A 16,359-nucleotide genomic window follows, 5' to 3' on the forward strand; every position below is an offset into this window, starting at 1 on the left:
GACCACAACCTGGGCAGTGGGTGGAGGGGGTGTGAGCCCAATCTAATAACACCACAGCCACATCAGTCACAACAGCCACCCCCCCACCCCCCAATAGCCTGTTTCCATAGAGACAGGCAGCAGCGTGAAGCTGGAGGAGGCTGAGGGGGCATTTGGAGCCTATTAGTGACATCACGGCTGTGATGCCCGCTCCTCGGGCCAGGGGAACATCAGCCTCCAGCTGGCCTCCATGACTGGGCCAGGTCTGGCTGCAGCCTGGCTCATCCGGCCGGCCGGGAACACTGCTGCAGGGGTGGGAGACTGAGAATGGGCTGGATCTGGTCGAGGGGATGAGCCCCAGGGAAAGGAACTGCTAGCTGGGGAGAGAGGGGGGTGGGGAGAGAGAGGAGTAACGTGGGCAGGAGAGGGCTGCACCTCTCCTGCTGACTGTGGAGGCGGGATGTGTGGTGAAGCAGCTCAGTTTACCAGGGGAAAAGACATGACCCCGTAAACCTTGTTTGAAAGAAACATCTCTTGCCATGTTGTCATTATTTCGACAAGAGATGTATTCCGCGAGGGTTTTTCTTGACTTGATTGAGATTCGGAGATGTTTTAGTACTGTCTGCCAGACAGATACAATCAAACCTGAGGGACTGGAACGTCATAACAGCCACAACCCCAATAAGCTGTGACAGGCCCTGCCCGCGTTCTCCCCCTCCGCCTGAACCTCACTAATACAGAGGAACTGAGTTAGCAGGCAGCATCCAGAGGAGGTCAGCCTGGGTCTGGATGGGCGGAGGGCTCTGTGTGCTGTCCATGGTGCTGGCATGGCCCCTCTTCTACACCTCATTCAGCAGTAATGCGTTCCCAAGCGGACCCTATCACATTACCACCTGACCAGCATCAGTAACAAAGGTAGAGGGTATCATGTCTTCTTCTGTGCTACCTGAACAGTGATTACTGTGTGTGTGTCTGTGTGTGTCTGTGTGACCCGTTGTCGATGTTGTGTTATTGCAGTAAGTAATTATCCTGACTGTTTACAACCCACACGGAGGGGGGGGGGGGGGGGGATCATGTGACCCGCTGTAAGGAGATATGGAGGAGATGGGGGGCGGGTACTGTTACCTATGTCCAATCTTGAGTCTCTGTACCCGGTGTGTACCGTGAGCAAGCCTCCCCTGTCTAGCACGTAGCCTGCAGTAACTGCTGCAGCACTATCGCCCCCGCTGAGACACCTCACAGCGAGCTAAGATGAAAAGCGTCGTTTTTACTCGTCCAAACCCACCACGAAGAGGCTGGGGAGCCGACCTCCAGTGGCACTATACACCCCCACACGCCACCATGCCAGCACTCACCCCACCCCCCTCCCTCCCCAGCCCACTGCCCTGTTAGGTGTCAGTCAGTTGAATATAGACACTCAATTCTCTCATCTCCCATTTTGGCCGTTTTGTCTTCATCCCCAATGTAACACATTAGAGCAGCATTTTCAGCTCTGGACATTGCTGTTGTGTAAATGCTGGAGGAACAGGTATCCCCTTGCCTACATTTACATTTACATTTAGTCATTTAAGTCGCTCTTATCCAGAGCGACTTACAGTAAGTACAGGGACATTCCCCCGAGGCAAGTAGGGTGAAGTGCCTTGCCCAAGGACACAACGTCAGTTGGCATGACCGGGAATTGAACTGGCAACCTTCGGATTACTAGCCCGATTCCCTCACCACTCAGCCAACAGACTCCCAGAAATCCTTTTTTCGATGGAACCCAAATTCATTGTGCTTCTAGCTGAAGTCCCTCCCAGACGGTACATAACAGTGACAATGCACAGGATATCGAGCGGGTGGGCAGGGATGGTTCCTAGCTTAGTTGTCTTTCACTAACATGAGGAACAACCTTTTCTACTGAGACAAAAAGTTTCACAAAAGCTTCTGAAGCGCCCATTCTATTGAACATGAGACGAGCACTTGTTTAAACTCGATAGTGTCTGTTTACCTCTGTCCCTAACCTAACCTGAGCTCATTATATAAAATGTTTTATCTGCCCTTGCAGAGAATTTGCAATATCATCGTGGCCTCAGCTTTGAGGCACTTTTAGGAAGTTTTCAGAGCAGTGACTCAGAATGTGCATTTTTTGATGTGTGTGTACACCCACGGTGTTGCTACATAATCCAGTTAATCCTTGCTTTCCACGGGCCTGTCTTATCCTTAAACCCGGCAAACGAAGCTCTTCACAGCCTTTTCTCTCTCTTCAAAGTGCTAGTCGCCCCAAAATATCACAGGCCTCCTCCCTAGCTTCCCGAGAAAGCACACAGATGACAGCTGGGACAGATAAGGGCATTCAGTTAAAAATATATGTTTCTGGAAGCCGCTAAGAATGTGTGGCTCTGCGTCAGGGCTCCTGAATCAGAGATTATGACTTTCCATTCTATGTTCACATAAGACGTTTTCTTGCATTTTCAAGGAGATTCTACCCTTTTAATATGACGTATCACAATGACTAGACCCCAGTGTTATGATAAAAGGCACTTTGATACGTCCAAAAAATGTGGAAGTGAAGATAGTGGAAGAATTTGGGAAGAAACACTGTTTCAGTGTCCTTCATTGCTGACTCACCCGATCCTTTTCCCAAATCTCTGGTCCAGAAAACCTGTTTAGCTGTTAAAGAGCTGACTGGGAACTTTGAGGAATTGTCCTGGGTTTCTCCTCCCAGGGCTGTTGCTACGCACACTAATGTGAAATAATCTCTTTTTCATTGTGCTGTCTGGACAATGCTGTCACTGTGATGTGAGAGTGAGACCCTTCAGTTATAGGGTGTGAGGGCTGTGATCCACTCAGAGTTAGCCAGACTGCGATAGGTAGAAATGCATTTGGCTGAGCATTTGAAGAACACAGCCATTAAAGGACGAAGCACGTCGATTTTTTTACCTTAACCAGAATCAATAAGAGAAAGAAGCGCATGTGCTTTATCACCCAGTGGTCTGAGGAAAACCTGGGATATTGGGGAGGATGAAAATGGCCTGTTTTATGCAGGCTTCAGAGCTCACACTATCGATCATGTTGGTGCGGCTGCAGAGGGAGGGAGAGACGGCGGGAGTTAGCCCGAGGGCAGTGGAGCATGGCCAGCTACCGTTTCTGCCCAGGTATTCATCCCCAAAGTTACATTCTCTCACTTGGCTGCAAACAGCGGCTCACAGCCTTCAGTGGAAAAATCTAACTGGATATGGGTCGGTTGTGCCTTTTTCTTATTTCGCTTCCTCAAACACTCTACCCAACTCTAGCTTCCACCTGTCTAACCACTAAACTCCCGTCACGCCTCTGCAAGCATACCCCCCCCCCCCCCAGCCCTTACCCCCCCCCCCCCCCGCCCCCCCGGCCCTTACCCCCCTCTAACCCCTCCTCTACCTCGGGATAAGCTCGGTGCAGCAGAAACCACCGCAGTGTTCGCCCTGCCGGACCCCAGATCCCATGTTCAGGGCTTTAATATTTCACACGCCACTTTGTTTTGTTTCTGGATGTCCCACCGTGTGTATGGAGGCAGAAGCATGACTGAATGTGAGATGTTGATCAATTGCTCCTGGAGGACCTGCTGAGATGATTTAGCATGGCTGCCTGGCTCTGGAGATAGATCGCCTCTCTCTCCCCTGTCTCTTGCTACGAGAGACAGAGAGAGAGTGAGGGGGAGGGAGGGGCGGGCGGGCGGGAGGGAGGGGGAGGGAGGGAGGGAGAGGAAGGAGAGAGACAGAGAGAAATCTTGGAGAGAGCTGCAGTGGATGGAAGACTGTTGCTCTGCTGGTAAGTTAATCACAGACTACTACAGCCCTGCAGCCTCTGGGGCTGGTCACAAGGTGCAAGTTTATCCACTGGGCTTTCATGCTGGCATACCAAGGAATGTCCCCAATAACACAGTGGATCTCCCCTCAAGATGATCAACCCTCTGCAGGGAATCTGCATTCTGGTGCAGATCTGGTGACTGTTGCTTTATAAACGGAACACCTCTATTAAACCGAGTGGAACGCGTAATTCACAGTGGAAACAGTGCTGCATCACAGCTGCTGCCCGTGGTGCAGATAAGACATGTCTACTACCAACGCTGGCATCTGTTTTTAATAAGAGGCCTCTGATAATGGCTGTATTCGGTATGTGGCTTCACAGATTTCTCCTTTGACACTCGTTTTCTGTCTCAAGTGTTTGGGAGATAAGTGTGATCCCACTACACGTGCGAGACAAGTGTCACCACCCATCCTGATTACACCCCCCCCCCTCCTTTCCTCCCTACCCGCCCTCTCCCAAAATGCTGTAATTGCTCTGCATTGCTCCCACAAGGAGTTATATTAACATGGTTGCTTGGGGCAACGGCAGGGATGGTGTCCAGGCAGGGGTGGGGGAGATGGGGAGAGTAAATGAGAAAGAGATAGATAGAGAGAGAGAGTGAGAGAGAGAGATATCTTGGAGCTCATCAGTCCTTAGTTCCACAGTGAAATGGTAATGGAGGCCTTCTTAAATGGAAACAAAGCCTGAGGCTGTGGTGAGGAGGAGGAAGATTGTAGATTGCATATGGAGGAGATGCTGTTTCCTGCTGCCGGTCTGATTTGGCTCAGAACTGAAGGTCAGAGACAGGAGCTGAGGCACAGCCATCTCACTTTGCTACACTCGGGACCCAAAAACGCTTGCTTTGTTCCTCAAACCAAAATGGTTTAGAGCAGAAGAGGGCTTTTTCTGTCCTTGCTGCTACAAATGCATAATTATTTTGCTTTTCATTGAGAATTCCTCTCCTTAAACGTGGCTTGAAAAACAAAGCCGAGAGAAAGGTTTCAGTGATAACTCCTGGCATAGGGAGGGATTGTAACTGATATATTTGTGAGTGTTGCTGCAGATGCAGTGGCCATTTTCAGGCTGTGAATCATCACTTGTCTGCTGTTTGCTGTAGGCAGACAGACACATCCATCTAACTGTTCTTCTTGGTTTGTGTAACATGAATCATATCCCCCCTGCAGAATAAGGATAGAGTATACTGTTGAATGTATGGCTTCTCTTTGTAACATGATCCTCTTGAAAGTGATCTATTGTGCTTGTTCTCAGCTTGGCTACAGGCAACTATTTTGTCCTTGAAAATGAATTCCTTACAAGGCAAAGTGTCTGGGCCTAGGTAATTGGGTCAAGTTATTCCACTGATTCTTAGACGGCAGATTAGATTTGTGTCTACGGGTGAGATGTGTTTCCTCCAACTTGAGGGCACATTTGCTTTTTTGTCGCGAGAAAGCAATGTGGGGTAGTACACTGACTCCACTCCTGGTACCTACTAATCCTCTGGTCTTTATGTGTCAGGCATCTGGGGCTGTCAGCTATTGTTTGGAATCGTGTCATTCTAGAAAGTAGCTTTGAATAATTCAGTCGTTGTTAGTTGTGGGGTCCCTGTATAGCTGCTGGCAGTGTGGATATGTTTGGGGGGCATGTGGTCCTGACAGCTGGTAATACAGGGATTATGGTTGGGGGGAGGGGGTGCCTGGGGGGGGGCAGGTTGGGAGGGGGGCACCTGCAGTCAGGGAGGAGCCAGGCTCTCGGTAGGATGTCCACTATAGTTGGGGTGTTTGTGTGTGTGTTTGCAGGATGTGTGACACTTTGTTTGCTCATAGGGAGGTTCTGGTTCTGGTCGCTGGGTGAGATGACAAGCTGGGCTGACCTTTCCAGAATGCTGGATGATGCTCGTCTTCTCTAATCTGAACGTTCCTCGGGCAGACAGGCCCTTTCGTCTCCTTGGTGACGGTTGACAGAGACTGTGGCATCTCAACCCTGTCAGCTCCAGGTGTGTGTGTCTGTCCTGGCGTGTCTGAACATGGACACATCTCATCTCAGCGAGCTGGGTTTGTTTACCCCCATCTCTCTGGGGGAGCAGCCCTCCCAGGGTAACTGTTAGCATGCATTTGTTCGCCACACTTGTCTGATTTTGTTTCTTTTTTTTTCTTCCTTTTTGTTTTTCAAACGCTGCCGCCGCCTTTTCCAGACAGACTCCTCGCTGTTCCTAAAAACACACAAGACAGATGTGGGTCATGTTGTCCTCAAGGACACAAGTCTGATTTGATATAGTATTTTTTTTTACTCTGCAAAGAAACGCAGCCCACTTGGGATAGTGCCACAGTTTGCTCGGAGGTGGGTTTCGGGACTGGGGTGTGTGTGTGTGTGTGTGTGGGGGGGGGGGCATATTGAATGCTGGAGGAGAGAAAATGACTCTCACCCACCTCAGAGGGAGCAGGCGAGAGCGGGAGAGATTGCGCTCTCTCACTTCAACCCAGTAACTCCTGATTTATGGAAATCACCCACCCCCCGAATACCCTTTGAGTCGCTGCAGATAAGACTCCCTTTTGCATATGTCAGCTTCTCCTTGGCACCCCTGAGAGCGTGAGTACAGGACTAATCGTTCTCCTGCTCGGCACGTTTGAATAGGGAGGGGATTAGAGGGGAGGGGGGGGCGGGCTGGGGGACTGGGGCTGTCTGGGCTTCCATGGCTGGCCTCTGTCCTGCTCTCTAACCACTCCCATGATGCCCCTCTCCAGGCCTCCGCAAAGCTGAAGAAAAGCCACGGACAGGTCCATTTGTTGCTGACTGTTGGTGCTTTGTAAAATGGTATTAATCTAAGAATGATTGGAGATGCAGACAAGGACTAAGTTCCAATCTCAGATTCTTTTTTCTTGAACGGCTAGATGTTGCTGTTAGCTTTGCACGGCTGTGTGTTTGTTGAGGGGAAGTTGTTCCGATGACGATGCCTTATCGTCGTGGGTGGCTGCATATCTCTACAATAACCCGAAGACAAGTATCACTGTGGCACAGCAACACGGCTAATTGTTTCATTAATAATGAATGAGATGAAAATGTTTGCTTGATTATGTAAATTGTGCGGGGGATGCTTAGTGCTAAGATGAGGTGTATTGATTTCCCTGTGCCAAACCATGTTTATGTATGAAGGCTTATCTAATTCTGTGTGATTGACAGGGATCTGTGGTGTTGGTTGTGAGGGATCGGGTCGGTGGTGACAGGCGTGGCTCCTAGAAGAGCCACACCCAGGGCCTAGAGTTACAATCGGAAGTGGAGGATTGTATGGGATTGTATGGGATGATCATTTTGTGGCAGTTCCGACCCCTGAAACCATGAACTTGTACCAAAATAGGGTTGCCATACACTGTGCTGTGTGTGTGTGTGACCTCAGTCACCTCTGTTTCCGTGGGCACTGTCCCAGGACAAGCTTCAATAGGATTAGTCAAAAACAATTCCCCCCCCCCCCCCGTGGAAAAAGAACGGGAGCTAATGTTTGGATTTCACACATTCTCTGAGCTGGCGAGCGATTTTACACCCAATCAGTGAGCATCTTTGCCAGTTTACTCCTACAGCTTCATTAGGGGGCTTCCCTAGGACCCCCTGTGTCTCTCCACCCCACCTTCCCACCCAGAGAGCCCTCAGCACTGGAGGGGCCACAGAGCTGGGAGCCTGTACCCAGGAGCAGGCCACAGAGCTGGGAGCCTGTACCCAGGAGCAGGCCACAGAGCTGGGAGTCTGTACCCAGGAGCAGGCCACAGAGCTGGGAGTCTGTACCCAGGAGCAGGCCACAGAGCTGGGAGTCTGTACCCAGGAGCAGGCCACAGAGCTGGGAGCCTGTACCCAGGAGCAGGCCACAGAGCTGGGAGCCTGTACCCAGGAGCAGGCCACAGAGCTGGGAGCCTGTACCCAGGAGCAGGCCACAGAGCTGGGATTAGCTCTAATGGGATTACAGTGGCACCGCCATTTTAGCCAGGCCTGGGAGACTGCATGCAGATTGGGATGACATCATCCCCTGGTCTGCCTCTGTCTGACCCTGCTCTCTGTCTGTCTCTCTCTCTCTCTCTCTCACTGCTTTTTCTGTTCCCAGTTCTCTGACAAGACAAATGATGCAACCTTTGACCCCGCTTAATCATGTGTGCGTTTCTTTCTCCTAGCGGTCAGTTTTCTGTCATAGACTGGAGAGGCTATAATGGTCATCTGTGGAGATGAGCTGCTGAATTCTGGGAAGGCCTCCAGTGCTAATTAGCCCACGGAGTAACCTTGACTGATGACTGTAGTGGACATGCTGTGGTATGCCTGCCTGTCTGTCTATCTGTTTAAGAGAGGCTACTGACTGTATGCCAGGAAATCTGCAGCCCTGTAGTCCTAGAATCCCCAGCACCGCATGGGTCCTGTGTGTCTGTTGCCGTGGTTACTCTGGCTCATTGATCTGTCTCTGGTTTGCCGTGTAAGCAGCTCTGTGTTTTCTGGGTGCTGGGGGGCTGGCCAGGCGCAGAGAGCTCACGTGTCTCTACATGATGTCCAAATGGAATTATGGTAATGTTCCACCGGCCTTTAAATGTCCAGTAGCAGTTTAAGGCTGTCGAAGGCCCCCTTCTCTCTTCCGCTAGCCCCCCCCCCCCACCCCCTCCGCCCCCTCTGTACGTCTGAGGAGAGGGAGGAGGGGGGGACTGCAGAAATCTCGGGGGTGCAGTGCTCTGAAACGCTCAACAGCACACCTCCTCTGTTCATAGGCTTCCTCCTCCCCGGCTCGCTACCATTTCAAGGTTAAAAGATTAACCTGCTAAGTGCTAATTCACTCCCAGCCAGTCGAAAGAACAAATCTGTAATTATGCTTCTCCACTGGTTCATACTTAAATAGTAATGAACTGCTTTGGGCCATACGAGCCAGAGAGATGGCTTGTCTGTAGGCAATGTAGGGGGAAATCCATTTCTACAGATCTTTTACCACTACGCTTTGTGCGAAAGGGATTTCAATCTGCCTAACAGCTCACAGAGTCAGATCTTTTGCTACTCCTCTAATCTTGTGTGTGTAGACCCGTCTGTGAGCGGGGGTGCTGAGTGTGTCAGTACTGTGCTGGCGATCCAGCTGCTGATTGGCCTTGATGTGACTCTGTTGAGGCTACAGTCTAGTCTCCCTGCTCTGAGGGGATGTCTGTTGGTGGCCTACACTGTCCCTATCCATATCCCTGGCTCAAAAAGCTGTGTGTGGTATGTGTGGATGTGTGTGCACGGGGGGGAGGGTGTATCTGTGTGTGTGCGTGTAGTGTGTGTGTGTGTAGCGTGTGTGTGTAGCGTGCTGGTACTTAGTCTTCTAAGCTCCCCCATGTTGAAGGTCACCCCCCCTTTGCTCCTCCAGGTTTCGGGCTCTCTCCCTTCAGCTCTCATCACATCAGCCTTGTCTCCTAGGCTGTCATCCTCCTCCTCCTCCTCCCCGCCCTCCTCCCCACACCTCCTGGTACTGCTGCCATGTGGCCCTGAGACTGTGCCCAGCTCTCCTACTGCACGGTGGCAGAGAGAGATGTAGTTTAACGTCTCTGTAATTAGTTACAAACATCTGATATGTTCTGTATAGCTGCCTGGCAATTTATCAATGTTGTGATTTTAATTTGATTGAAAAAAAAGAAGAAATTATCAAGGACAATCTCGCTGTTTTGTTGACTCTTCATGCAGTTGATATGGTCAGCTTGTGTCCAGCCTTGTCCCCGCCCCTAGTTGTTTGTGATTGGCTGATAGCCTGGTGTGATCTGTGGTGTCCGCGAGGCAGAGGGGTGACAGGAGGTGACAGATGAGGGTCAGTTGCCCCGCCTCGCACGCCACCACGCAGGGCCTTATGAGAGCTGGTGGAACGACGCCCAATCAGGATTAAGTGGATGTCCAGTGTTATACTCTCCACTGCCTCTGAACCTGAACCACCTCTACTCCCAACACAAACACACAACCTTGTGTGTGTGTGTGACAGGCCTAGTCCTATCCCCGGCTCCTGTCTCTGCCTAGCCCCGCCTCCTAGTGGCAGACCTATCAGGTCAGTCAGGACATCTCCATAATCAGCAGCGCTGCACTCAATTAGCTCTGTGCCTGTGTCAGCACAACTCTCCACCCAAACAAACAGGGTCGGCTGTCAGGGTGCATGACATCGCCTCTTCCCCTGTCCTCCTCTTCCTCTTCCTCCTCCTCTGGCTCAGGGGAGGGAGGAGAGGGGGAGAGGGGAGGAGAGGGGGAGGGGGGAGTGAGAGAGGATTAGAGGGGGAGAGGGGAGGGAGAGAGGAGGAGAGGGGAGGGAGAGAGTCTCGCGTCATGGAAAGGCTGACTCCGTCGACGCCTTGTTTTGACTGCTTTCTTTCCATGGCTGCAGCAGCTAACCCCAAAGATGAGAGTTTCATTCACTCCAGATCCTCCTATCACAGCTCATTTCCAGGAGGTCTGGAGGATATGGAGGGGGAAAGATTCATTCTGAAACAGTTATTGTCTCATCATGTGCAGCATGACTGATTGCAGTGATGGTATGATGTCGTACATGGGCTCGTTTCCATGCCCACGGGTCAGCACGCTTCTCCCTGCCTGACCCTTAAAGATAAGAAGTCACTAAACAGGTCAACAAGGAAGTAAATAGGCTTCCTGAAGATGAATGGAAGCAGAAAACGACATGTCACAGAGTGTAAAGTTGACCACGAGGGGGTTGATGTCTCCGTTCGGCTCTTCAGGGATTCCCTCCTGTCGTCCGTCTGGTCTCATCTCACTAATGACCTCTGTTCAGACCTGTGTGACCCCTTAACTTAACCTCCTAACTAGAGCGCTGGGCTGGAGGTCAGAGGGAGACCTCAGCAGTCCTTAAGTAGTCCAACAGGGCCCCCCCAGTGCATGGCTGAACCCCTCCCCCCCACACACACACACACTGTCTCGCTGCATTGATTGCATTAGTAGTGCAGCTGGGAAGCCTGGGCCAGACTTGATTAGATGTTTCCATCAGCGGGACTGACACATGCCCCCCCCCTCTCTCCAGCAGACCCCCTAGAGATTGTAACCCCCCCCCCTCAACACACACACACACATTTACACAACTTCTCCCTCAGCACCACTGGAGGAGTGTTTGTGGGGAGAAGGGGGGGGGGGATGAGGGTAGGGCTTCGCTCCCTAAGTCATGATTGACAACCTCACAGGCATCTGTAAAATGTCACCATTAGAGATATATCCCCCTGTAAATGCCACACGGTAATGGCGGCGCTGGAGCAAATACAAAAGGGATTTTATCCCCCCTAAGCTTCACAGATCGACTATAAAAGTAACACTACATACATGTTCATCGTCTCATTAGAGCTCTACAGTCGATGCTACAAAACCAATATGAACGGGATTAGTATGTCACAGAGTTCCCCCCCCCCCCAAAGTCTGCCCCTCTCATTCCTCCTCCACGCCACTCCCGGTCTCCAGGGGTACGTGAAGGGGGTACAGCTGGCAGACTCCATGGCGACCAGACACCCGTCCACATTTAGCAGCACTTCCAGTACAGAGAGACAACCAGCACGGCAGCTGCCAGGGTGAGGGACTCCAGAATTAGCAGCAGCTCATAGCTGGGCCGTGTGTCACATAGGAGGCTACGCTGCATCCTGGACATGACTCCCCTCCAGGGCCTAAACCTCTGGGGTGTGGCCCTACGAACCCCTTGTCTCTAGGAAGACCAGAGAGAGAGAGAGAGAGAGGGGGGTGGGTCTTTGTTTTTGAGGTCCCTGAGTAGGAGGCCCTGATAGGCCTGTTGGTCTGAGTATCTGGCCCTGTCTATTGGGAGGGGGTTGTGTGATGAGGGCGGGGCCAGAGGCCTCTGTCCACTCAGCAGTGTAACAGCTGCAGAGGAGCGGACAGGAGGAGGGACTGGAGTCAGCACCAGGCCAGTGAGCAGATAGCCTTCATGTGAAAGGAGTAACCTTACTCTGTCACTGTGTGTCTGTAGTATAAACAACCGTCCAACGTGTCAGGTGTCAGAGACACAGAGCTGACCTACATCCGGGGGCTTGACACAAGCTTGCTACCGCAGCCAGGGAAAGTCTTGTGAGTTGGTGTTGAGATCAAAATGCCTGTCTACTGTGAATCTACATTTGAAGGCCGAGTGGGATCTCGCTAATTGGGATGTAGTCGAGGTTCCTGTTCTCTTAAACATGGTGTTTATCCTGGATTTTACAGTTTAAGACCCCATGTGTCAATTGGTCTTATTCAGGCATACTCAGGTTCAGTCTCCATGTAGGGTGTTTAACAGGGCTTTTAGCTAAATCTGTGAACTAGCCCCTTAGCTATGGAATAATCTCCAAATACAAGTGTATTATCTTTTTTAATTAGTACAGTCAGCATTTTAATTGCACTCAAGCGGAAAAGGGAATTTAAAAGGAAGCGGTTTTTCGGAGCCACATTTTGGGACACACAATGGCTCCAGGGTTTGGCTGCTCTGTCAGTTAGATGTGTGACTACCACTGAAGGTGTGTCTTCACACCTTCAGTCATTACATTACACAGGGAGTCAGGTGGCTGAGCGGTTAGGGAATCGGGCTAGTAATCAGATGGTCGCCGGTTCGATTCCCGGCCGTGCAAAATGACGTTGTGTCCTTGGTCAAGGCACTTCACCCTACTTGCCTCGGGGGAATGTCCCTGTACTTACTGTAAGTCGCTCTGGATAAGAGCGTCTGCTAAATGACTAAATGTAAATGTACATCTAAGGTCACTGTCACCCTTGACCCGGTCAGTTCTAGATGTGCTGTGTCGTTGCTAACTCGTCACCTCTCTGTTCCGCCAGGTAACCTGCCTTCAGGATTTCTTCGGGGATGATGATGTGTTTATTGCCTGTGGACCAGAGAAGTTCCGCTACGCCCAGGATGACTTTTCCCTGGATGAGAATGGTGAGGCGGATGACATCACTTCCTCCCCACATCATGTCCAGGGCTTCAGCCCCTCCTCCCCCCAATCTCTCACAGCTCCTCACACTGATGCCCTCCAGCTCTAACACAGGCTTCACATCTCACAAAACATTCCTTTGAAAGTGACTATTTTGTCAACGCAGGTTGTATTCTCATCCAATTCATAGGATCTGTGTGACTATTCTGTATTCTTATCTTATATTCACCATTGTTCTTGAATGTTCATCGGTTCAAATCATGCTTTCACTAAATGTACATCTCTCATACTCATTCATGGCAAACATTTACAGACTGCTCTCATAAAACTGTAGACATGAGGAACTCAACAGGAAAGAATCCTGAAGTTAAATAAATACCTACAACCCAGTTAACTGAGATTTTGGCAAGAAGCCTCTCATAGTAATGTCAACATCAGCGTCAGCCTCTATGCATATGTCTCGTCAGTCACTCGACACTGGAAAACCCATCATGGCCGTCTCCCTGTGTCCTTGCTAGATGATACTATACCCCAGCAGCTATAGGTGTACTGTCATGTGTACATGGACGGATTTGGTATAACTCACTCCCCTGAGTCCAAAGCTTAAGTCTCTCAAATGAGTATTGCCTTAGAGCTCATTATCAATGTAAATGTGATTTAGACATGTAGATGGAGAGATTAGGGCTGTCTCTGGGGTGTCATTGTCCAAATATCAAGGGTCATAGTAAGCTAAGGACTAGAAGGTGCTGTTGTCTGGTGTTTGAGGTCTTGACAAGTGAACTCCTTGCACACGCAGAGAGATGGCATGAGATCCCAGCTGATATGTGTGTGCAGATCTTCAGAGGACCACGCTGTGTGGAACACAGGGCTGTGGAACACAGGGCTGTGGAACACAGGGGTGTGGAACACAGGGGTGTTGAACACAGGGGTGTGGAACACAGGGCTGTGGAACACAGGGCTGTGGAACACAGGGCTGTGGAACACAGGACTGTGGCTGCGTGTTGATTGTGAGGTGCGCAGGAAGCAGACAGTGTATAGCAGCAGACATTCATCTGGGTGGTGACAGGTTTGGGTCAGATCCTTTGCTGTTCCACGTGATGAGATGAGGAGCCTTAGAAACAATACCACCTCCCTCCCTCCCTCCAGACGTCTATTTATACATCTCTACACCCAGCCTCCCCTCTCTCATTCTCTACCTTGACATCGCCACCGTAGAGCCTCACGGGCAGGACGGGATCCTCATCCGCTCTGCCCAGCTCCAGTGCCCAGCTCCAGTGTCCAGCTCCAGTGTGGGTGACAAGGGGCAAGCACAGTCCATGCATCCCCCACACCACTGCCTGCCCTCTCTGAACCAGGAGGAGATGCCAGTGTGCTTTAATGTTGTGGTTCCTTTTTTTCAGCACACTACCCCTCTGGAACCAAACCCAAATCAGGCCCGGCGGGCTATAATAACCAAGGTCAGTAGGCCGGTTCTGCTCTCTGGGGTCACGTCAAGTTCAGGCTGACATCCACATGAACTGGGTCTGGGCCTCCCCATGTGAAAAAGATATACATGAACCTTGTAGAGTTTAAATATGTGACTTCCGTGCTACTTTGTACTCTGTATATGTTTACCACGAGAATGTCCACTTACCTGTGTAAATAAGATAAGGCAAGCTGAACGATGTTAAACTTATGCAACGTCATACAGAACATGAATTGCAGACAGGTTTTATACACTGTGTACAGTATAGAGGTTGTGTATATTTAATGGTAACAATTCCCCCAGTGGGATACAAGAATTAACTCTGAATGTTTACATTACCTGCAGGTTGAACATCCTAAGAATTTTTCTGTCTCTTTTCCATATGAGTGGGTCTATCCAGAACAGGGTAGAACAGAGCAGGGTAGAACAGAGCAGGGTAGAACAGAGCAGGGTAGAACAGAACAGGGTAGAACAGAGCAGGGTAGAACAGAACAGGGTAGAACAGAGCAGGGTAGAACAGAGCAGGGTAGAACAGAGCAGGGTAGAACAGAACAGGGTAGAACAGAACAGGGTAGAACAGAGCAGGGTAGAACAGAGCAGGGTAGAACAGTCGGTGGCTGTGGGCTCCATACTGTTAGTTAGCCTCATTAATGCCATGAACCAGAATAAACTGTGCCATAGAAACCTAGCTGCTATACATACTACACACGGTGAACCTTGCCAGCATGCAAGACACACACACACTGTAAACTGTCTGCTGTAGAACACACCCTGCAGTTATGTTAAATACATACATAAAATGCATTGAGTAATAGCTACTAAGCAATTGCTTGAATGCTTGCATAAAGCAGTAAATTGTACAGCTGATCCTGCCCAGCTTTGCGCCATGACTCTAATTAAAAACAAGACAGTCACAATGAGCTTCATTATAAACACATCTGGGTGCAGTCTGGTCCTGAATTAACATAATACAGTCTCTGTGTTCTCATTGTTTGTTTTCAGTGTCTTTGTATCCAAGTCTGTTCTTTTGTCAGTTTTGCCTTTCCTTTCTATGTGGAACAGACTACTGCAACTACAATGGCCTCAGTCTTTATTTCTCTAATGCTTCTTCTTCTATCGGTATCTGTGTGTGTGTGTGTGTGTGTGTGTGGGTGTGTGTGTGTGTGTGTGTGTGTGTGTGTGGGTGTGTGTGTGTGTTTGTGTGGGTGTGTGGGTGTGTGTGTGGGTGTGTGTGTGGGTGTGTGTGTGTGTGTGTGTTTGGGTGTGTGTGGGTGTGTGTGTGGGTGTGTGTGTGGGTGTGTGTGTGTGTGTGTGTGTTTGTGTGTGTGTGTGTGTGTGTGTGGGTGTGTGTGTGTGTGTGGGTGTGTGTGGGTGTGTGTGTGTTTGTCCCCTCAGAATGCAGGGTGATGAAGGGACCCAAACCCCAGAGGATCTCTAAGAGTCCAGGTCCAATCCGTCGTAGCAAGTCTCCAGCAGAATCGAGTGAGCCCATTATTATCTGATCTATTCTGCCCTGCACGCTGGGACGCAGTCCTGCCTGCCCTCACATACACTGCAGATACAGAGCTATTCTCTCCCCTTTAAACACCAGCTTCCTTCCTGATTCTTAACACAGCTAGACCTATCCAACTGATATGGGGGCATGATTATACAGTTTTTACTTGTCAGTTACAATATATAAGTTGTTTTTAATTTCATTATATTACTTGTTTTGAGTTTGGCTTCAGTTTTTTTTCCCTTCTTTTTTTATGTTGAATTATGTCTGTATGTAAATTGCATGTTTTTGCCTGGGTTGTCATTGGTCAGCCAGGATGTCTAGAGACCCTGGTGTCTGTCTGTCCGTCGAGAAAGTCTGGATTCTGCTGAGCAGAATGGACCTTCTAATCTCACCACATCACTTCCTGCACGTTTACCAAAACCCGGCAATAATACACAGAAATTGGGACTCAAAATCCAGCCTTTGTATGATCGGGATAATCTGTGCAGATTATGAATGATAAAATTATACTAATCCAGATATGTTGACGGAATCTAAAGGGAAAACAAAGGTGCTGCAGAGGGTTAGGGTTGTAGGAACTGACCAGCTGTCTGTCTACGGGGCTGGTCTTATCTATGACATACGATGTCTGGTGTGGAACTGACACGCAGAGAGAAGGAGAGAGAGAGAGAAAGACTGAGGGAGGGAGAGAGGGAGGGAGAGAGAGAAAGAGGGCGGGAGGGAGAGAGAGA

At 50.0% G+C, this 16,359-nt stretch overlaps 1 protein-coding gene across 1 annotated transcript in view; it reads left to right on the forward strand.

Moving 5' to 3' along the window:
- Window positions 1-16,359, forward strand: part of LOC136963084 (neuronal migration protein doublecortin-like) — a 33,080-nt gene that overhangs the window by 12,306 nt on the left and 4,415 nt on the right. Inside the window, 3 exon segments of the mRNA XM_067257088.1 lie at window positions 12,568-12,670; window positions 14,066-14,122; window positions 15,526-15,612. Of these exon segments, the coding sequence (XP_067113189.1) occupies window positions 12,568-12,670; window positions 14,066-14,122; window positions 15,526-15,612 (247 nt within the window).

Source organism: Osmerus mordax, chromosome 19 (genome assembly GCF_038355195.1).
Source record: "Osmerus mordax isolate fOsmMor3 chromosome 19, fOsmMor3.pri, whole genome shotgun sequence".
NCBI lineage: Eukaryota > Metazoa > Chordata > Actinopteri > Osmeriformes > Osmeridae > Osmerus > Osmerus mordax.